Source organism: Macrosteles quadrilineatus, unplaced genomic scaffold, assembly GCF_028750875.1.
Source record: "Macrosteles quadrilineatus isolate MER2022 unplaced genomic scaffold, UCM_ALF_1.0 Scaffold_1__1_contigs__length_201487025, whole genome shotgun sequence".
NCBI classification, from domain to species: domain Eukaryota; kingdom Metazoa; phylum Arthropoda; class Insecta; order Hemiptera; family Cicadellidae; genus Macrosteles; species Macrosteles quadrilineatus.
Window position 1 is genome coordinate 146,801,826 of NW_026542594.1, and position 24,855 is coordinate 146,826,680.

General features: G+C 37.6%; 1 protein-coding gene across 1 annotated transcript in view; it reads right to left on the reverse strand.

The window, feature by feature from the left end:
* The window catches only part of LOC128986759 (uncharacterized), a 36,787-nt gene that overhangs the window by 4,197 nt on the left and 7,735 nt on the right, over positions 1–24,855 (reverse strand). The window contains exons 2-6 of the mRNA XM_054407276.1: positions 16,107–16,187; positions 6,746–7,548; positions 2,772–3,079; positions 1,834–1,973; positions 585–780 (exon numbers count right to left, since the gene is read on the reverse strand). Of these exons, the coding sequence (XP_054263251.1) occupies positions 585–780; positions 1,834–1,973; positions 2,772–3,079; positions 6,746–7,548; positions 16,107–16,187 (1,528 nt within the window). The remainder of the gene's footprint in view (positions 1–584; positions 781–1,833; positions 1,974–2,771; positions 3,080–6,745; positions 7,549–16,106; positions 16,188–24,855) is intronic.

Below are 24,855 nucleotides of genomic sequence, written 5' to 3' on the forward strand. Positions count from 1 at the left end.
CATCAAGTCATCTCCATTTTATGTAACTTCTAAATGAGTTACTGTATTTGTTCCCCTTGCTATTGTATACACCACTCCAGGATTACTTTTCCCATGTATCTTCCCTTGATGCCTGCAGGTTGGGCATCCTTGGTCACCCGCAAGGCACAAGGCTTCAAATATCATTTGAACAAGAATCAATGATTTCTTCTTTTTTTAATAGAATAAAATAAATCAAATTAACCTGTATTAAAACTTAATTTCTGCAAACCACTATTGTCAATCCATATCTCAAACATGTATATCCCAACAGAAAAGATAATAAATATCTTTCCTAGTTTGTTTTGCATGTCACAAAACCAGAGATTAATTCAACATACATTATGTGGAAGGAGTAATTCATTCATTAATATCAATTTAATAACAAATATTAATGAGGAACATATTTATCCTAGTCAATTTTCCCTGCTAGTCACAATGTTATGTTAGACTGGCACTAGTAGAACCTGTGCAGACACTCCCTATACATCTTTACTGAATGAAACAACTCCAGTTAACATAATCGTAAAAAAAGATACAATTATAGTCAGGTTCTCATGGCTTACGGCCTCTGACGAGTGTCTTTGGTGCAATGTGCTGCAGTGAGGATGTACTTGGAGCCGATGAGAGAGCCTCCACACCAGAACTCTGTGCGACGAGGTCCATGCAGGAAGATGGCCGCCATCCACGGCCACCTCCCTGGCAAAGCCTCCTCACCTCCCACCACACGGAACTTGGGCGCCTCCTGTACTCCACACTCCCCTACAACATAAAACGGACCCAGTCAGATGTCACCTGAGAACTTGGTACAAATGCAAAATCTTCATAGTTTTTCAACCATTACAGGTATTGTTAAAATTGTTTTGATATAAATAATTATCAATCATTGAGAACGTTACCTAGGAGCGTACTTCAACCCAAATGTGAGTGAAGAGTGGTGTGAGATGATCCGTGTAGCTTTGTTACTGACTAAGATCAGCAGTTTCATTAGCCAGCCCAGGATCATTTATTTAAAGCTCAATGATCAGGAACAGCATGGTCAAGTGAGCCATCAAAAAGCGACAGACTTTACTCAGGATCGAACCGGCAACCTTTTGATTTTTAGAAGAGCACTATAACCACTTGGCTACCCAGCCATCCAACACATTAAGTGTACGGTCAGATTAACAAAGTAGATGATAAAGATAGTCTATCCAATTAATATTTAATTTCAACATTTAAACATGTTTTGGTGGCACATTCCTTTTTTACAACAATTACAAAAACAATGATGGGAATCAAGTATGCAGCTGTACAATGTTATAGTCCGTTAACACATTTTAGATGGTTTGAGAGAAAGTTCCCCCACTACCTTTTATGCTTAAAGTATTCTAGCTGTGTGGGTTCTACGGACGGGATCATGTAGTCAGTTAAAACCTTCTTATAATCAGAACAGCATTTGGTTAGCATATTATTTTTCCAGATATGCAGGCAAAACTCCGTATACAGCACTGTGTCAGGATCTGTTTCCCGGTTATCAAAACTCAAGTACAATATGACAACACAGAATTTCCGATTAGCGACCTGAATGATGCCTAGAAATTTAATTTAATTTACAGTTGCACATTACATTATTGCACTTGCGATTAATAAATCCGTTATGTAAGGCACCGATGTTGCAGCCGATTATGTTTAGGCAAACCTCAGCTGTTGAGGTACTGTTTTAAAGGTCAAGTGGAGGGAATAGATTTCTTTCCCTAAAACTGCCAAAATTTTGATAAAAGAATTTAACTATCAAGAAATAAAAGATTTCTTTGTTGTTGTTGTGAATCCCACCTGTACCGGCATCAAAGTCGATGGAGTTGACGGAGGAGATGGTCGTGGTGTAGATAGTCTGAGAAGGAGACGTCACCAGAGGCACAGCTGTGGTCAAGATCAGGGGTCTCCTGGTGGAAGTGGTCACCTCTTGTAGGAACCTGCATTGAACAAACATTCTATTATAGTGGTTTGCTAGTGAAATAATGCCTGAGAATCTGTTTGAAATCCATGTTACACTGCGGGAAATATCTATACTAAGCTTTGTGAAATTTTGAATTAAAATTTCAGCGAAAATGTTTTCTGTTTTGTGTATGCAGTAAATAAACAGCAAATTGGTAAAGTAAAAATTTTATTTAATACTAAAACCATGAGGATAGAAAACATTCTATTGACTTATAATTTGTTTCACAATTAAAAGCTAAGTTTTGGGGGGATAGTCAGTGTTTTTATCTAATCAAAACGTGGTTGAACAAGCCCCCAATGTGGTGGAACATCCAGTTAGTACATTTTTCTCAGTATTGTTGATACTCTGATACTGTTGATACTTTTATGATGATGACATGGCACAATGAAACTTGGATAAATGAGAAAGAAGCAAATAATTGGCAGATAGTAGCTCTATCAGGGCCCAATTCAGAAGCCTCTATCTATTTGTGTTCTGTAAATGGCTACAACATTTGACTATGAGTATCTAAGAAATTTCATTTCCATGTTAAAGTTGTATGGCTGACTAAAGCATTTTTATATCACATCAGCTATACAGTGCCAACTTCTAAGGAAAAGTGTAATTTTAGATTGTAGCCCACTCCTATGGTTTATTCATTCAAATACGTTCTTTTTAATTAAATTTGGCTACACATCTGGTCTATACAGTCTTCTTCCCAAAGGTGAATGCAGAACATTAACACATGGTATATGCTATTGTACTTTGTACTATGTAACAACTATGTACTTACGTTGTATCAGAACCTCCACCACGTTTAGGACAGCAGACGCCGGGGACGAAGAGGCTCTTGAAGCAGATGCTCTGACGGAGGTTGCCCAGGTCCAGCAGCAGCTGGGGACAGTTGCTGAGGTCCTCGCAGTATCCTGTGCTGCCGCCAGGGGTGGTGCAGGTCCTCACACCCGCGGGGGAGTTCTCCGTGCCTCCGATAGGTAGCACTCGCACCAGAGGCTCCGTCAGCCGCTCAGTCACGTTGCGTCCGAGGACATTCTTGCTGATGGTGATGATGGCTCCTGGTAGGTCCTCTCCGGTCCGCGGCGGCTACAAATAATACATTGGTTACTAATCACAATGGAAAAAATTTAATACCTACTTTTAGTCAACCCAACATGTTTAAGCTGTAGCCAGTTTAAGAACAAAATGGACGTAGTTGAATTGTCAGATATCAATAAAATTACTGATTTATATAAAATATGAATTTTTTTAACCAAACCAAACTAAAAGAATAGTCTATTTGAAAATATAGCATCTTTAATGAAACAAATAGCATTAACAATAATCATCAACTAACGATTTCTACATGATAATCTCTTATCGCAAAAGTGAATCTAGTAATAAAAAAATAATACCTTTGAAGTGATTTAAACACTTAATACTACAGATTTGTACAGCAATTAGATCTATATTAAGTACCGCGTAGTGTTTCGTGCTACAAGATTTTAATATTCGACGGTTGTATCTAACCTCACGTCAATTTTATCTATATAGGCCTATATAAAATCCAATGTATGTTTGTACGTATGTATGTATGTTTGTTAATTTGTTTGTTTGTTTGTTTGTCCTTTATGGACTCCGAAACCGCTCGACGATTGTAATGAAACTTTCAGGCATTATTAAGTATTATTCAAGGATGGTTTGTATGCAGTTTGGTGCAGATCCGTCAAAAGGGCTCCACCCCAGTGGCTCTGGAGTTTCCCATGTTAACCTTATGAGTACTCATATTTAAATGGAATTAAAGAATCTTAACAGCTGGTTATAAACTATTTGATTCTGTGATGTTCAATAGCATAAAAAGTTAATAGGTTTACCAACAGGGTGCAGCACTACTGTATTATTTTTTTAATTTATGACAACAACTAATTTGCAACCAAAAGGTAAGTGAGCGTAACGAAATAACTTCAACATGGAGCCCGAAGGCGAGTTAGCGTAGCGAACGAGCTCCAACCTAAAGGTGAAGGAGCGTAGCGAACGAACTTCAACCAGGACGTGATTGAGCCATGCGAACGAGCTCATCTTAAAAATGAACGAGCATTTTACATAAAACCACATTAGGACAGGACAACGTCTGTCGGGCCAGCTAGTTTCCTAAAAAATTGAATTTTACTTTATGTATTTTAACTGTGTATATTTACAAATAATGCCTATTATCATTGTCTATATATATTCAGAGGTTAAACATGATAAAAGTGTATATATTCGTATAAAGTGAAATTAGAAACTAACATTATAAATACATTTTTATCAGTTTTCTGCAACTACGTAGTTTAAAAACTCTCTCCCCTTTATTGCCTCCCCTTGGATTGCAGGAAGGACAGCGGGGGAATTTCGGTGCGCCGCTGAGGCGGGATTACGGGTCGCGGCGGAGCTTCGGTGTAGTATGTTTTCTGTGCTTCGGTGCGCCCGTTTTATGTGTCCATAGCTTACATTTGGATACTTCACAAGTCAGCCCTTTACCTCGTTTCTATAGGTAACTTATACAAAAAATGTTACACGACAGTTTATGTCCTCTTTCTTACTTAATTCGTAATGATGTTTGACATAGCAAACACTATCCAGTTGTTTTGCTCTTATCTCACCCGTATTTGTTTCAAATTACGCGACAAGGGCTCCCGTCTCTAATGTTTGTGGTAAAAAATTCCAACTGTGACGAGATTGTTTGTGGACTGCGGTAGGTTTGATAGGCCATCAAGCAAGGGGTTTCATGTCTTTTATAATGGAACACTTTGTCCTCACCACTAGCTTGACGCTTTCTCTGAGATAGTTTTAGAGCTTGATAGAACCAAGTTATGGATTTTGAAAGTAAGTACAGATCCTGGAGTGAAATCAGGCTTTCCATGAGCGAGCCCCAATTATAGAGAGGGACTCCTACGTCCTCTACGTGGTTTTGGAAAAGAAAGCGTCCTGTCCGTGGTCCCAGTCCCACCAGGGCATTACACCAAAGTGTCCATCCTTATAGGCTACCCATGCCAAAGTCACTATTGTTTAAAACATTGATCAACAAACTGTAAATAATAAATGGAAACCCCGAGTGTGCCATGTTCTCAATTTAATATTTTAAGGATACCTAATTGAAACATTTTTGGCCTCTATATGTGACCAATAACTTATCTTCCAAAGTCATTAATTTCACTTTTGTATATCTGATAAGTGAGCGGAGCGAAGCGGAGCTCTTTGGGATCGACTTCAATGCAAACTTTGTTTCCATCATGAGCTCTCGAGACCAGCATGAGCGGCTGAACAAATTTTAACCAAAGTTACTAAGGTTATATATCGACAAACAGTGGGAAGGTATGTGCAATAACCAATTTTTATTTAATTTCACCAATACAACATTTAAATGGAATGTAAAATTTCAGTTTTTAACATTAGGCTTATGGGTTGCCATGTTGGTTACGGAATAACAACGTAACTGTAAACAAAGAATCCTAGCATATTTTTATAAACAAGTTAATATACGAGCTAAATACAGTACAAGGGAAAACACTCGTTTGAAGACCATTGATCAAGAATACACAGAATGTCCCGTATTACAGGGTTTTTGGAAAATACCAATGATCAATTAAGTAGTCCAAATAATTTACCAATTCACTTTACTTACCATGAATAAGAACTAAGACAAATAATTTAAATCCTCTGTTTTCTTCTAACAATGTTTCCATGTTTTTGTCAAAACTACCCATGCCAGTTTATAAAGCCAAGACCTACTTTTAAACATGCTTAAAAGTATGTTTTTTTAGTTCATATAACATTATAAAAGGTGATCGCTTCGCTCAATTTTACTACTCTGGAATTAATCCTACTACATTTAATACAGTTTAATATCTAGCGAATTTCCTATGTCATATGCTATTGTCGTAGATGGCACGTTAAGACCTACTATAGACAGAGGACCGATTTACTTTTCCGTTTTGATGTTCTTAGAGGCCAAAAATACTATTCGTTAAAATGTATACTTATTTATGTGTGTGATTGTCCGTGAACACAATTACTCGAGTAATTTTGGTAAAATGTTGATGACATTGGGCATGCATGTCTAGGGATAATATTTATAGCCTATTGTATTGCTATTATTTACGTAGGCGCGGTCTCTAGACTCGAAGGTATACGTGGGTGAACTTCCGTTAAATCGGTAAAGCGGCAGATCCCCTCCGAGTAAATCAATAAGCGAAATATTTTCTAACATAAAATTGACTAACTCAACTAACTTGATATGGGAACCCAGCTTATCGGATACCCAGAACTTAAAGGTACCGGCTGTGGGTAAATTGCTCCCCTTTGGCTGGTGCGCCAGCGAGGCCATGGTGCGAAGTTTTTGCCTTGACTATACTGTCTCGGCTGTAGGTAAATATTGCTCAATTTGAAAAAAAAAAAATAAACTCCACAAAGTTGCACCACTACGAAAATAACATAATGTGCGTTACAAAATGTAATTTCCTTTGAACTCAAAGTTGAAGATACAATGCAAACATTGGTATTCCTAACCAAACCTAACCCTCAGACCTAGTAGTTGACCTAGGAAAACATGACTTGCACCCCATATCACATAAATACTACGGTAGTGATTCATACTTTGGTTTCACAAAGCACGTCGTGATTAGGTCCAAGTAAGAAAGAGTACAGTCAAGGCAAACAGATCACACCACGGCCTCACTGGCGTCGTGGTGTGCCAGCCAAGGGAGGGCAGTTTACCTCCTGCTTTGTACTTACCGGAGGAGAGTCGAGGCGGTCGCCGGGCGGAGAGCCGCGTGTGTAGTTGACCAGGTAGCGACCCACGGTGTTGATGGCTCCCAGAGTCTCTGAGATGGTGGCCAGAGTGTCCGGGGACAGATGTCGACCACTCTCCACACTCCCTGAGTCCTCTACGCCGGGGAACCCTACACTGCTGTCGACCTCCCACAGGGGCGACACCTTGCTTTGTCTGAAATGCTTCGACTGACGGAAACTACCGGGGAAGCTTGACTCCTCACTAGACTTCCAACCGGTCACTTCGTCCGAGACTCTCACCGACGACGAGTCCCTGAATAGATTCGATGCTGTGTCAGGCTTACCGAACAACGATTCATTCGACTCATTCGATTTAACCGGGTGGAATTCCTCGGAAAAGTCTTCTTGAGAATGCGACCTTCCTTCGACTTTGAAAGCGGATTGGGCATGTGGTTCATTTTGGTTTTTGAACCTGAAAGGGGTTTCTGATGACTCTAGGTTGGATCTTTGTTCTGCACTGTATGATGTTGACAAGTTGTCGTCTTTACCAAAAGTAAACGATGAGGAGGGTTCACGATTGAAATTTGATCTCCCTTCAACGCCGGTACCCGTGGAATAGTGGTTGTCACTCTCGAATCTAAAGGAGGACCCTGTGGGGTACTGGTGAGCGGCGGGGGAGGACCACGAGGGTCCGGGGTCGTGGATCACGGAGGAGCGACTGTGGAGGCGGTCTGTCGGCGACGACCAGCGAGGCTCCGAGTCGTCAAACCTCACATTCGACCTCGCAGACGACTCTCTGAAATACACTGGAAATATAAATATGCGTGTTAGAATGTAACAATAAATAATACAATGAAGAATATGTCCATATTTTATATGTATTTGTATAAAAATGAGTGAAGTTTTACTAAGTTAAATATTGTATGAAAATTTTTACTCGTAAATTGTTATATTAACCGTAACAACGAACAATAAACACTATATATCAATCTTAAAACCCAGTACCCTATTAAATTATTATTAGTTTATTTATGATTGAAACTCTTTCATGCAAATTTATCATTCACAGAGCACTTATACATTTTAAGTTTCCCTCATTATCTAGTCTCAGATGAAACATCTGATTTTCCGTCCTGAAGACAGATGTCACATGAAAGCGTTACTTCACTTCCAGGACAGTTTATATTACACTTTCCACTTTCTAAGAGATCGTAATTAACACAAAGCACATCAATAGCAGGATGGATAGAATATTTACAACATTCAAAATGACAGAACTCTCGCTTTGCAAACAACACTTTCCAGTCGATAGTGCAATGATTTCTTCGCTTAATGACATGTATCATTGTTAAATTAGTTGACATTGAATTTGATATCAGCAGCATTAATGACGAATTTCTATGGAGCTATTCCAATACAGATTTTTTTTTATTTTAAAGCTGTAACGTACATTACTAAGCAAACTACTAAAATATTGTTGTGTATATGTCGATCAATATGTGTTTGATAGTGTTGTATTTTACGGACGTTTTAGAAAGAAAGAAAGAAAAAAGTGCTTTATTCTTCACAACTTATTTACATCTTTTACAATAAAAAACAAAACACACAAAACAATGGTTTATTTAAACCGTCTGTTTGGTTGGCACCTTGCTGTAAAATAACATATTTTAAAACTGTAACATGTAAGTAACTATTTAACTAGGTATACTTATATAAAAAAGTACATTTATAATTATTTTTAAATTTATGTAATACAGCTCGTAAAAAACATAAAATAAAAGCAACATTAATTCGTTTAAAAATGTGGTTCCAAGCGAGTCTCATGATTTTTAATTATAATTGAAGAGAAATAAATAAAGAAAGAAATTTTAGCTATAAATTGAACTCATTAATTATGTCCCACCTATATTTCCATGCCTTACTTAAATACTGGGCTAAAGCTCGCCAATTCCACCCATTTAAAAAACACTCATATTCTGTTTCGTTTAAAGTATTTTTTCCAAGCCAAAGACGTCTGATCCTCCACAAGACCAAAGGCAAGAAATTGATCTTTATCAGGGACTTTTTAGGGCTTTGGTTTATAATGTTTGTGGGCTCAAAAGCAAGGTTAGTGATACCAATTTTTTAAATGTTTTAAAAAGTTATGATTGTATATTTTTTTTGGAAACCTTTATATCAGAGAGTGATGTAGTTTTTATTTCAGCTCAGCTGAAGAATTTCAATTTGTTTTTTAAGTTAGCCGTCAGGACCGGAAATGTAGGGAGGTATAGTGGTGGAGAGATTATAGCAATTAATAAATCATCTCCTTTTATTGACAGCTTGACTTGTGTCGAAGAACATAATTTTAACATTGTAAAAGTGAGTTTCATGAATACACAAAGCTTTCTTTATTTTTGCCTCTTACGGACGTTTTAACTCACTAGTCAAAGTTTCGAGAGCAAGATACAAAACGTCGTATTAGAAATGCAATAAGTTTTCCATTTCACTGCATAGCTTAATTACTCAGGATTACAATACAAACGAAAATCAGATGAATAATTTGGGTAAAATTATCAATCATTGAAATGGGGACGCCACCAATGCACCAATGTCCGTATTTTCATCCAAATCTGAATGAAGGATAGTACAGGTAAAATTATACTAAAAAACCAGTAGAAAACATAAAAATTAGTCCATTCATGAAACTTGCAGGAAACTTAGTAATAACCATTAGGTTTTGAAATCTGAAGAGTCCCTAGTGATTGTGGGGGTGGAAGTACCATTTTATGGGGGTTAAAGTTTATAGGGGTAGTGATTTTAAGAAATTTTTTATTTTTGGGATCCAAGCAAGTGAGGTGTCGTTTTCTATGTTTCTTAGGATGCACAATCGAAAAATAACAAAATAAAAGCAATACAACCAACAGTTTATTAGAAAAATACTAATTTTTTAATGAAAAACTAAATATGAAAAATTAATTAAGGTAAAATAATTCAGTTAATATCAATAATTACTGTATTAAAAAAATAACTATGAGTCTGTGTCATATGTTAAAGTTGTGAGAAAAATTAACCAAGAAACTGGTAGTTTCGCCTCTTTAACCACCACGTGTCATATTGTTCATCAGCTACTGATGCACCTTCATCATCCATGGAATGGTGAGGGTCTCTAACTCGTTCTTCTCCATCATCGTCTTGACTTAAAACGGATGGCTAAGTATGGGAAGCAAAAATATTTCAGTTCTGGCGGTCATCCTGCAACTTATGGTGAAGATAATATATAAGACCAAGAATGTAAAAACCGCTCGGACCCCAATTTTAAGGACCTTGGTCGCCCGTAATGACGTCATCAATATGGTGATCGTAAGAGGATGCTGGGTCGCTATGAATTAATAAATGCCTGAACCGATTTTAATGAAATTTGGCACACAAGTGCTTGAATACGATATCTAATCCCAGTTTGCCAATGGTCGAGTTTGATTAGGCCATTTCAAAATGGCGGCCGTTAATCACTAAAATAATTAAAAATTGTTTAGTGTTTTGTTTTATCAACTCTCTCCAGAAATCTGCAGCAATCTTTCATTTTCCTTGCAATGACAGGTTGTGATGCCGTTTCTACATTTCATGGAATAGGCAAAATACCCCCACCGCAGCAAAACCTGCAGATTAAGTGAGTTTCCATTTGCCTGATTTGATTTTAAATTAAATCTATTTTAATAACCTAAAGTTTAATTAGTGTTTACTAGGTTTGCTGCAACGGGGAGGGTAATAAAGTGTGTTTTTTAATTAAAATATGAATAGGTTAAAATAAATGAATTTTCCAAGTTTTATCAAAATATAACCAATAACTAGCAAAATATCCAATCATGGTATTCAAAATGGCTTAGGGAGAAATTCGAAAATTTTACGTTTAGAGGGGGAAACATGAGAAAACCCAATTTTTACCCCATAAATCCCCCAGAAAACCCTGTTCTCATGGTTTGATCATGCTGGTTCGAAAACCCGTTAGAGTAAACTTAGGTTTACACGTTTTTACCAAATTTCGTCAACATTGGGTCATTTTTGCTTGAGTTATCGTGCTAACATACTTAAAAAAGTACACGTCTACAGTCATTAACGCTGTTAAAGTTTGATGTTATATCATATAGAAAAGTACAAAAAATCTTTAGATTGGTTTTAACGAGTTCGCAATCCAGCATGATCAGACCATGGGAACGGGGTTTTTGGGGGGATTTATGGGGTCAAAATTGGGTTTTGTCATGATTAACCCTCTACGCATAAAATTTTCCAATTTCTCTCTAAACAATTGTGGATACCATGATGATTTTGAATACCTTAAAAACCAATAATTTTGTTTATTGAAGTGTTTTTGTACGAATATTGGTTACCTACTGAGAAAATTCCAAAATTGTAAATTTATCATTCTCATTTTATTCTCATGGAGAATAAGTAAACTGTTGTAGTTTGCTCGTTTAAGGATATATTTTGATAAAACTTGGCAAATTTATTTATTTTGACCTTGGCTATCAATATTTCAATAAAAAAAAACACACTTTATTATCCTCTCCGTAGCAGCAAACCTAGGTATTAATTAAATTCAATTAAAATATATTTAATTGAAAATCAAATCAGGCAAATGGAAACTCACTTAATCTGCAGGTTTGTTGCAGTGGGGGTATTTTGCCTATTCCAGGAAATACAGAGATTTCCATCACGACCTATGATTGCAAGGAAAATGAAAGATTGCTGCAGATTTCTGGAGAGAGTTGATAAAACAAAACACTAAACAATTTTTAATTATTTTAGTGATTAACGGCCGCCATTTTGAAATGACCTAATCAAACTCGACCATTGACAAACTGGGATTATATATCGTATTCAAGCACTTGAAAGCCAAATTTTATTAAAATCGGTTTAGGCGTTTTGGTATTACAGTATAACCAATTCATAGCGACCCAGCACCCTCTTACGAGCAACATATTGATGACGTCACTACGGGCGACCAAGGTCCTTAAAAATTGGGGTCCGAGCGGTTTTACATTCTTGGTCTCATATATTATCTTCGCCCTAAGTCGCAGGATCACCACCACAACGGAAATATTTTTCTACTACCCATACTCACTTAGCTGTCAGTGTCAAGTCAAGACGACGATGGAGGAGAACGAGTTAGAGACCCTCACCATTCCATGGATGGTGAAGATGCATCAGTAGCTGATGAACAATATGACACGTGGTGGTTGAAGAGGTGAACCTACCAGTTTCTTGTTTATTTTTTCTCACAACTTTAACATGTGACACAGACTCATGTCCAGTTTTGTAATAATTGATATTAACTGTATTATTTTACCTTAATTAATTTGACATATTTAGTTTGTCATAAAAAATTAGTCTTTTTCTAATAAACTGTTGGTTGTATTGCTTTTATTTTGTTACTAGCTGTGTACCCGTTCTACGCACGGGGATCTTATAATATTCAGTTGAAACCTTCTTATATAAAGAACATCAGTTGGTTTGCATATTTTAAGATATGCTGGCCAAACTATTATACATAGCTTCATTTTATGTTGTTTTTTGTTGTTCCGGATCGGTATGACAATCAATAAAAGGTTAAATTACCTCTGTGTCTGCCGGTCGATCCTATAACGGTAGGCTTACTTTTATTTTTACTATCTGATCTCGTTTGCATGGCTCAATCACGTCCTGGTTGAAGTTCGTTCGCTACGCTCACTCACCTGTATGTTGGAGCTCGTTCGCTGCGCTCACTTTCCTTCAGGTTAGCTCGTTCGCTACGCTCACTTGCCTTCAGGTTAGCTCGTTCGCTACGCTCACTCGCCTCCAGGTTGCAAATTAGCTGTTGTCATAAATGTAAAAGAAATAATAGTGCTAGTGCTGCACCCTGTTGGTAATCCTTGTAACTTTAATGCTATTGAACATCACAGAACAGAACCAACTTGTTTAATTGAAACAGCTGTTAAGATTCAATAATTTCATTTCTCATAAGGTTAACATGGGCTTCCAGAAATTCCACGTCAAAAATCGACAAAAACTTGATTTTCAAGGGTTTACTGTTAAATATCTAACTGTCTCATATTCGATGAAATACGTCTAAAACCATCTCATATATGTATAGTATTTGGAAAATAAGTTTCAGGCGGGACAGTGCTATAGTTATTGAGGAGTAGTTGTAATAAAGTGCGTATTTTAGCGTTACCAAGAGAATGACAGATAGACAGACAGACAGACAGACAGACAGACAGACAGAAATTGAGATAAGGTTTGATTCGGTTTCTCTGACCTATGAAATGTAAAAATAACCAAAAAGTTCATTATTCTAAGCAATGTACAGACAAAACTCTAATTTTATTTATATAGATTTTTCGATTGTGCATCCTAAGAAACATAGAAAACGATACCTCACTTGCTTGGATCCCATAAATAAAAATTTTCTCAAAATCACTACCCCCATAAACTTTAACCCCCATAAAATGGTACTTCCACCCCCACAATCACTAGGGACTCTTCAGATTTCAAAACCTAATGGCAATTACTACGTTTCCTGCAAGTTTCATGAATGGACTAATTTTTATGTTTTTTTAGGTGAGTTTTACCTGTACTAGGATGCGTGTAGAATGGAGTGAGATGCCTTGAGTACCTTTGTTACTGACTAAGATCAGCTGTGGTATTAGTCAGCAGGATTATTTATTTAAAGCCCAACCTATTTAGCAGCCTGCGTAGCTTCGTGACTTAAAAATCCGTGATATATTTGATATAACTTAGTTGATAAGGGTGAAAAACTTGATTTATTTCTCACCATTTTCCTATTATTTTCATTGCGTGCGTGATCTCTTCAAGGCATCTTAGTAAAATTACATATGCTAATGAAACATACTATGAAAACACAAAATCTCTTCTTTACATTTTAAACAAATAATATTACAATAGTTTACTTAATTTTCCTAAACAACTAAAACACAACAAAAACAATACTATGAAAACACAAAATCCTATCACAACACAAAATCCAGTGTAAGTCATTTTGTTCTTTACATTTTATACCAATAGCATTACAATATTTTACTTGAATTCACTGAAACATCACCAACTACAGATAACCCCATTTTCGTATGGATGCAAACAAAATGTAAACTTGAAACAGTTCAGAGGATTGACAACATTATTCATCACAAACTCTGAAATTTTAAAAGCCTGTAGGACAAAGGACTTTCACGAGTTATCATCCAAATCAGCTTAAGGCACATCTAGACGATAAGAGTTTTAAACTGATGCCCAATATGCATATAAAATAAATATTTATGGGTCGATTTGCTTCACACATAAATCCAACAAATTCGTTTAATAATATAGATGACCAGAGACATCTAGTTTCAGTTTCGTACCATCAAAAAGCTACTGACTTTTCTCAGGATCGATCCGGCAACCTTTTGGTGAGCACTGTAACCACTTTGCTACCCAATGATACAATATAGTGATAGTCAAATAAAGTTTTCCGGCACTTCAGTCCTGTTTCTAGCTCGTGAGATACAGCTGGTGCGTCGTAGCGCGTCCAGAACCCCACCGACCGCCAGCTGTCGTTCCGGCACCATTGTCGTCAATCTTATTATCACTCATTGTTATCAGACCGCAAAATAGTCCACTTTTACTGACAACAAGACATGAAATCAACCAGAGCTACACCTGTTGGGATGGGGCGACTACGAGAGTCCAATGTCACACTTTAATGAACGGCGATGATAGGAGAGATTTTAAAATTATGATAGTTTTCCCTATTTTTCCGTTAAAATATTTATTATGTTTGTTAAACGGATCAAAAGAGCAAAATATCTAATTCAAGTATCTAAAGAACACAGTAAAGGCAGCGTACGCTCTAAAATGGGTTAACTGAGATTATAATAACTTCGTTGTATTTATTAAAATGCCTAAAAAGAGTATAGAAACCGTAAAAAACACCTAATTATGAGGCTACAACTACAGTGCATTTTAAGTGAAATTAGAATCAATGGCTTTAGAGTAAGACCACCATTATAATTAATTGATTTAATTAGTTTTTGGGAAACCACATGTATAGGTAAAAGGTTCTTAACACGAGAAAAATTTGCGTACACCGGTACACAAAAGTCGTAGAAATAATATTTTTTGTTTGCATGCTTGATATGCACCAAAGGACTTTGATGCCCAAGTTACCCTGCAATACGTATGACTTCAGTGCAAAAGTTAAGCTGCAATACACAGGAATTCTAATCACAATAAACTCTACAATACAAAGGACTTTAGTAGTGCCCAAGTTAAGCTGCAATACACAGGAATTTTAATTCCAATAAACGCTACAATACAAAAACTTTAGTGCCCAAGTTAAGCTGCAATACACAGGAATTTTAATCCCAATAAACGCTACAATACAAAGGACTTTATTGCCCAAGTTAAGCTGCAACTCACAGGAATTTTAATCCCAATAAACGCTACAATACTAAGGACTTTAGTGGCCAAGTTAAGCTACAATACACAGGAATTTTAATCCCAATAAACGCTGCAATACAAAGGACTTTAGTGCCCAAGTTAAGCTGCAATACATAGGAGTTTGGTGTACAAGTTACGCTGCAATACACCAGATTGTGGTGTTCAAGTAGTGCTGCAGTACACCAGATTGTGGTGTTCAAGTAGTGCTGCAGTACACCAGATTGAGGTGTTCAAGTAGTGCTGCAGTACACCAGATTGTGGTATTCAAGTAGTGCTGTAATACACCAGATTGTGGTGTTCAAGTAGTGCTGCAGTACACCAGATTGTGATGTCCAAGTAGTGCTGCAACACAGTGTCTAAGTGACGCTGCAGTAGCAGTGAGCTGTCCCGGAAGACCGCAGGAGTTGCACAAGTGTGATGCAAGGCGGGGATCCCGAGGTGGCTTTCTCGCGGGGAAAGCAGCGACAAGGACGCGAGGAAAGTGAAATGACTGCAGCATGTCCTGTGAGGACCGCGTTCACTTTCAGGGCCGTCCTTCCGCACCCAGCCTCCGGTAACGCACGCTCCTCCCTCCACGCGACAAGCCATAGTCACCTTCAAACCCGTTCTGATTGTTTAAGGTTGGTATTGTTAACACTTGTTGCTGACTTTACTATTTACAAGAGGATTACAATGGCAGTGCTACACATATAGCTCAGACGAATAATGGTTTACAAAATATATGTTTAACTAATGTTTTCAAGATAAAAAAATTCCCAAGATTTCTTATCAAACTACTAGAACTACACCGTCGGCATTGTTATTTGACTAATATCAATGTATGTTCAATAAAGAGTATATTTAAAACATCTATGTTAATGGAATACTATTATGGTTATGTTCAAAGTACGTGCTTATTGACTACTCTACTCACCATTACTTTGCCTCTTGGAGCGAGGTGAAGGTGGGGACGCGGAGTCTGCGATAGTTGTGATCCAGATATACAGCAAACATCCTGTAAACATGTACAATTTCGTAAAATCATGAAATTACTGAGCACATTTAGAGCCTGCAATTCACTAGCATGAAAATCCTTCAATAGATTTTAATGTCTTCTGTCCTAGATTGCTACCACACATGTGATGCTGACTTAATTATTTGTAAAAACAAAGGTGACGTCACATTATTGGTGTATATCCTTCCCGTTTGACTCATTATTCGTGTAAGTCCTTCCCATTTGACTGTCCTACGGGGCACTTGGACCTGTGTTGTTGGCTAAGCATTTTCTTTCGGCCATGAGGCTTATTTAAGCTCACTAGTTTATTCGTACTCTTGAGGAATGATTGATTACAAAATTATAGAAAATACCCCCGCCGCAGCAAACCTGCCGACTAAGCAAATTTCCATTTGCCTGGATTGATTTTTAATTAATCTATTAAATTAACATTCATGTTTAACGAGTACCAAGGTTTGCTGCTACAGGGAAACTAATAAAGTGTGTTTTTTATTAAAATATCAATAGCTAGTATGAAATAAATAAATCCGCCAAATTTCATCAAAATATATCCATAAACAAGCCAACTACAACATTTTACAATATTCTTCATAAGAATAAAATGAAATTTTAAATTAAAAATTTTTTGAATTTTCTCCGTAACCAATCCCCGTACAAACACACTTTGACATACTTAATTATTTGTTTTTTTGAGCTCTTTAAGAAGGTCTGGAGAAAAATTGATAAATTTTGTGTTTTAAGGGTAAAAAATGATAAAAATCAATTTTTAACCTAATAAAACCCCCCGTTAAACCTCGTTCCTATGGTCCGATTATGCTGGTTCGCGAACTCCTTAAGTTTATCCCGCCTTATACCTTCAAACCAAATTTTATCAAAATCGGACAAAAAATACTCAAGTTATCGTGAATGAATGATGATTATGAATTTTATGGAGCAGTCATCTTCAAGCTCTTTATATGTTAAAGAATCTTGTAATTGTCGTTCACATTCATTAATATAATCAGTTTTGTTTAAAATAACTATGCTGTTTCCTTTGCCAGCAGAAAGTATTACAATATTTTGGTTATTCTGTAAGGATCTGATTCATATATATAAATTTGAACGAATGGTGTTTTTGGCCTCTGGGGACACCAAAATGAAAAAGTTAATCGGTCCCGGGCCTAGGTCTTACCATGAGACCTACGGTAATAGCTACTTCCCTATAGGGAAATTCGCTAAAATGGCAGGGGTCAAAGTTTAAAGATGAGAATGTAGCGAGTAGGAGGTCAAGCCGGCAATATCTAATCTTACCTAGAATTGTGCTGTAGCTCATGTACTAAAACACAGCCACCTTGAATGTTTACAGCAAGTGACTAGCTCATCTTTGGTGACGTCATAATCGAAACAATTATAGGCTAATGTTTAGTCAATTAGACGATGCAATGCAAGTTTCAGTGCGGTATGAAGGACTAGTAATTGTTGATGGATCGTTGATTTTATGGTAAAGTCGTAGCTCTACTCTTTATCATCCCCTCTTCACACAAGGGAAGTGGAGATTTTGGCTATGTTATTGAAATATGATGGACCGAACCACGATTTTTACAAAATAATCTTGTAACGAATTTATCAGAATGTAGAAATTTGAGACAGTAAGTATTTAGTAAACTAACAATTTAATCATTTTACCGTCCATTTAATTCTATTTGATAAGCTTCTTAACCAGCTGGTAAAATAGAACGAACACCGATGAAGTTTTACTTCCTTTAATTTTGCATCCCAAAATAATCTTACTAATATTATAAATGTGAAAGTTTGTGTGTTTGTTTGTTTGTTTGTTTGTTTGTTTGTGTGTTTGAAGTTCAGTCACGCATAAACCACTGGACGAATTGGGCTGAAATTTGGTATGATGATAGCTTACATTCCCGATTAACATATAGGCATATTCTTATCTCAAAAATCCTTTCGGGCTCCGCCCCAGTGGCTCTACAATTCCCCATGTTAACATTATGAGTATTCATATTTAAAGGGAATTAAAGAATTTAGTCAGCTGTTTCAACTAAAAAAGTTGGTTCTGTGATATGGAAAAGCATTAAAAAGTTATAAGATTTACCAACAGGGTGCAGCACTATATATTTTTTGAATTTATGAAAACAGCTAATTTGAACTAAGCAGCAACAAAAAACTGTGATTCGCAATGAGAACTGTCAAAGTAGGATTGTTTACAGTTAAGTTTATGTTTTTCATTTCATGAATAATTTGTGATATTTTGTGAATTGTTGATGGTTTATTTTTCTCTATTGTTTAGGTGAAGTGGTAGAACATTATGGCTATGGTATATGTGTAATACTATAGAATACTGTAAATTTAAAAAAAGCAAATTTTATCAAACTGTGTCCTCCCTTATTGCAAACACAAAGCTTATATAACTGCAATAAGCATTTTATACTTATATTCCGTACGAAGGACGGGTACTCTGCTAGTTTCCCATAAAACACCAAATTACACGAAAGGCCGTTTTTAAAATATTTGAATGCAAGAGAGATTTTTTTATTTGAACTTACAAACCGATTAGTCTAACAACCTACCAATAAACAATTAGGTAATTCATATTCACATGTAATTTTTTAGTTGTTTAAGAGAGTTTCACCGGATACATTTTTGTCCTGTGGATATTTTCGGAAAGTAAGAGGAGTTGATAGTATCTTTTGTGCAAGCGTGTGTTGCAGTCATGCGTATCCACGTACCTTCCGTGTTTATTAAGGACAAATAATGAGCTTACGCTTTTTGCTTATAAACTCGCAGTATCAAGCTCGTGCCGGGAGAGAGTGGTGATTGTAAGGTGTCAAAACCCGGATCCGGATATGTCCTCTACCGGAAGCATTGTCCCAACCTTACCGGACAGCGATGTCATTAAAAGTAATATGATATGTATGAGCATAGAGAAATTTGTCTATTGCATGAGCATTGACTTTAGATACTGTCATTTCACGTTATCATGTTATCTGAACTTATGTAAATGTGTGTTTAATATCTGGCGACGACTAGAGTGCGGTGATATGACAAATTAATGTTTCTTTTTAAGCTTCTTTATTCTTGAATTGAATAATAGAAAAGAAAAGAAATAAGAATAGGCCTACGACCTCATGTATCCCTTGTGTTTTTACCTTCAACTCTTGTTACCCCCGTTCAAGCCAATGTGTGAAGTTCTTCTATTCTTCTGTTCAACGTGCTACGTGAGAAGTAATTTACCTGTTTCAGTTCAAACAATGTGGCCTGCATACATGTACAGTTTTTTTTTTTTTTTTACCTATACATGTTAGAGGCATTGATAATAATCTGAAATGGCAACCATTCAGCAGATAACCGACGGAACTGTTACATGCTAATAAATTTGTTATTCACGAGAATGTGATGAACAATTACTTATTATACATGTACTGGAATTTGTAAATAGTTTGTAAAACTATTTTTAGTTCATTCTTTACTGCTGATATTACATATTTACCTTAAATTATTATCGTATTTTCCTTCTATCACTCTGTAGCAAGGAACTCGTATACCAAGTTTAAGATAATTTATACACCTACGAGAATAGTGTAGCCTCAAAAGGACATATTCGTCAAACGGGTGTAAAAATGATATTATTATTTTTACATACTATCGGCAGTTTTAGTATATTGTTATTATATTAATATAACGGTTGAGTGGAGTGCGAAGGCGCCGGGGTACGTGGGAGGGGAGAGAGCGACTGACTCACTCACACTTTCCATTGACTGTATCATTCGCACCTTCCTGACACTTTATAATTTATTCTCTCCGCTTATTATTGATGGATCGTTTTTATAACAATGTACATTTTACAATTTTCCCCTGATCCTTTCTCAGGCCCCGGATTTTATTCAGTAGTCGGCACACTTTTAAAGCTTGTTAACTCTGAAAATAATATCAACCACTTAAATATTTTATCGCGTTAAAGGTGTTTATAACATTAGCTTATAGAAAGGCTTAGGTTCTTACTACCTGAGTCTGATCTCTTTATTTACTTAGCTGATCTTAGTCAGTAACAAATCTATAAACTCATTCATTCAAAACCAAAACTCATCCTTCACTCATCTTCGCCGAAACGCACCAACCAGGTGTGTCGGCTTCGTAATAAATCTCTCAAATACCTGTATTTACTACATTATAGTACTTAGCATTGCAATCAATGTAAGATTGTAAAAGATAATGAAAACTCTAAATATTTGTTGGTAGAGGCCTAGAATAGTATTTTTATAATCCAATATTCCTGATTCTGAAATGTTACAGTTGTTGAAGACGGATCCAGGCACTATCTTTGGCAACTTCGCCATTCATCTCGATGAAGTGTGTAATTACTACGTCACACAATGTCACCCCTCAGACTTGTATGTCTCAGCTGGACTTGTATTGTTGTTCTTTACCTCTTTGTCCCCTACGTGAGTTGCTTGAGGAGGCGGATACGAGTGGTCTTGACCCCAATGTGTCCTATCTGACCATTGTCCCTCCTGAGTACTTTCAGTTCAAGCCACGGACCACTCACTCACTCACTTACATGCCTATTGCCTATTGAACTGACAAGTTTACGGTATAACACAGTTACGTGTGACATTGACACATTCTACCAATAACTCACAATGTATGTGGTGTGAAAACACCTGAAATGCAATGTTAGCAGCAAACATTGTACTCAGTAAAAATGGCGAGAGGTTTGGTATTTTGAGGCAATTATTGTTTCTACGCCAGTGCATTTATTACTTTTTATGAGGGATCGGCCAAACCCTTGTTTTATTGCGATCTAACGTCGACCAGTTGGAATGCGTCAATATTTAGTAATCCAAAGACTAAAGGCAAAATACAACTGTGTGTACAAATTCTATCATTCTCAAAATCGGATCCTTCGGATATGAAGCCAAATATACACTCAGCTCGAACTCAATAATGTCAAATTTAGTGAAACAGAATAATATTTCAATATAAAAACATAATCGTAAGATTTTAAAGAAATTATAATCTCTAAAGGTCTTAACATTTTTATTGGGTTTGTGGACGATGGTTCATTTATATTTACTAGCCTATGGAAGACTAAAGAAAAAACGACGTTAAGTAACAACATGACTCTTGAAAGTTGTTTTAACGTAATAATCAAACCGATGTTTTAATGTTCTGTCCTACTTGGAACTCTGCATTAATCCGACATTAAACCCACTCATGACTCCCCATCCAACCCAGGTACTCATGGTGACGAAACTCGGCAATTGGAGTTGGTGCAATGCGAGGTCGGGAAACCCATTACAAAACAGCTGGAAACTTAGAAGCTCTGCGGGGACAACGAGGTCAAGGGCTGAGGCCGGTGAGGCGAAGCCGAAGAAACTGTGACCGAGTCAACTGCTGTGACAAGGTCATTGTCGGCATAGTGGCAAAGAGCAGATGGCAGCCGATAATGCATAGCATTGCTTGCTTTCTTGTGAAAGTGTAGCTCAACTTCAATTCACTGTAGATTCTGAAGACTCTTTATCCACATTTAGAAAGTCCACCAGCTTCATCGAATTTCAGAAATATTGGCAAAGCTTATAAGAAATAAAATTTACCTAATAGAGGTGATTTTAGTACCGATTTTGTGGTCAAATTTTGAATGTACCTTACACTGTCGCTCAAATATACGATGAATGAGATCCTCATCCATTACAACAATTATAACAAATCCATGACAAAACCTAAAAATGAATTGGATTATCCTTTCACTGTCCTACAAAAGATCCACGTAAAAGGAAAAACAAAGAAATTTCAATAGTCTTGTGACTTAGAAGTGGCCTTGGTTTAGGGCAGGTTCACCAACTGGCAGACTACAGTTACCCAACGTAGGGAAAGGGCATCGGTTCGATTAGCGTGCCCTTGTCCATTATCTCTGCTGCACGCACCGCAAACGTTGAATGTGGAAATGCTTTCGCAACAAACTACAGATTACAATGCCACTTTCCGTCAATTAATTGGTTATTAGAAGTAACACACAACACTTATATCAAAAAATCCTTTGCCAAGAAGAACACATGTCCAGAGCTACTTTTCCAGCAAGCGTCTTCAATTGACCAATTATTGATCTTCTTTCACTTTCCGTTACTGAAATACTTAAGTCGGTAGAAGGTTGTAACAGTAGGTAACTTGTTCATTGCCTTCAACACATCCCAGTAGCACATCGACGCCGGTAGTTCTGTTGTAGTTGGTTGGAGGTGTAGGACTAGGAGGTGTAGGCGGGGACCGGGACATCACCGACTCCGACCCACTTTCGTCCTCAGTGACCCATCAGAACGTTTACTAACTTTAACACTGGTAGTCCTGTGTACAGTTGTATAAGGCTGGAGGTGTAGGACTAGGAGGTGTAGGCGGGGACCGGGACATCACCGACTACGACCCACTTTCGTCCTCAGTGACCCATCAGAACGTTTACTAACTTCAACACTGGTAGTCCTGTGTACAGTTGTATAAGGCTGGAGGTGTAGGACTAGGAGGTGTAGACCGGGACATCACCGATTCCGACCCACTTTCGTCCTCAGTGACCCATCAGAACGTCGCGGCGTCGACGTCGCGCTCATTGCTTATCACTTTCTACTGCTGTCATATCGCACTGATGCGCATCCAGTCACCACCCCTCTTACCTCGTTCTACGCTTCACGAATTTTAAATTGTCTTTTTCAGTAAGCAAGGTTTGAAAGTCTTCCTCACGATTTTTCTGGAGCACGACACAGTGACATCTATCTTTGGGATCGCACTTTTACTCCTGTTCATTTCATCTGGGTCTATCTGATCCGCAACGTTGCACGTGCACGTCAACACTTACTAAACCGACTGATCATTGCATATTCTTAACTGTCACACTACATAGGTTGTTGGCGTAATTCAGGGTCAATTTCAAAATATGTAGACTTCTTATACAGCTCGCCCATTAACGATGGGCATGGCATGATCTAACTACATAGGATATCTAGAGGATCTATTGTTCGGTCACATCTGAGCCTTATTCCTAGACCAGATATGTATAGAGCACTAACGTAGACATCATTACATTACGATATTATGTAATCACCGTGATCTATTTCGCACTTCTAACTGTAATTTTTTTACCGATTTCACAATTCGATAAATAGGCTGTATCTCCACTTGTCTGGAGTTGACCATAACATTCTATTCTTTTTTAATCAATCACATCAATGTCAATATAAATTTGTTTCACCCTTGTCAAAATATTGCCTGCATAACGTGCAGAATGGACATTATAAGATGAGATGACCCTTAAACACATAGTGTCAAGCTAGGAAACCGGCTACAATCCAGTACTCTCAATCTTTTTTTTCTGGTTTCTATCGCCAAGTTATTTGGCTTATTATTATCCACGAAGGGTCTACTATCTCTCTTCGGCTTCATGGCTTTCCCACCTTCTCGTCTTTTTGAGTTTCCTCATGGCGAGCTTGCAAACCTGCCTTCTCAATACATGATCTCCAATTTTCTGGTATCAATTCTCTTCTACAGTTCTTAATTATAATACAAACAGTCGTTTTCGGAACGACGCACGTATTACCAAGACGAGTTTAAGCACAATCTGTTAACAATTATTTAATGCACATTGATGTTAAAACGGTTTAATGAAGTAAATGACACATTGAATAATATTTAAAGTTTGTAGAACCAATTAAATGTGATCGCTGGACCCTGAATTAAAGTTAATAAGACAAGTCATAAATCTGTGTTATATACATTTAGAAAATTTAAAATCTTCTTTAAGATAAAATAATTAAAATAGCTTATAAACGAATGACCGATTGATGGAAAGCTGTGGGTTGTTCTTGACACAAAAGATTGATGCAAAAACATTTTATTCCTATTAAATGCAAGTGTAATAATAGTAGGTACTTGATTGTTGTTAGTCCATCTATTTCCATCAAACCTATCTTTTCTCCTTTAGATAAACTAATCCTTGTGTGAGCATATTCCTGGATATGCATTAGTAGCACGGCTAATAAACAAACGTTGTACTCTATGCTCGCATGCACACTCCACTGATTACTTCACAGTAATTGCTGAGTGTGCGGAACCAATTGGCGGCGTTGCATCATTGATGGGCAGCTGGGCTGCGGTGTCCAACACAAACATCACTTTCCCTGGTGAAGGAGAAAGCCCACCAGGATATGTGACTGATCCACCCGGACTGCCCGCGTTGCGTCAACTCTTGTGTCACTGGGTTTGTTTTGCCGTCATCCCAACGTGTACCTTCAAACTAGGTCGATCAGCAGCCGCTCCCAGCTGACCCAGCGTCTGCTCCCAGCCGACCCAGCGTCTGCTCCCAGCCGACCCAGTGTCTGCTCCCAGCCGACCCAGTGTCTGCTCCCAGCCGACCCAGTGTCTGCTCCCAGCCAACCCAGCGTCTGCTCCCAGCCGACCCAGCGTCTGCTCCCAGCCGACCCAGTGTCTGCTCCCAGCCGACCCAGTGTCTGCTCCCAGCCGACCCAGTGTCTGCTCCCAGCCGACCCAGTGTCTGCTCCCAGCCGACCCAGTGTCTGCTCCCAGCCGACCCAGTGTCTGCTCCCAGCCAACCCAGCGTCTGCTCCCATATGTACAATCCACGTGCACCAAGTTTCAGTACTGTAGTTGAAAATGAATCCCCCCTTAGGGGAAA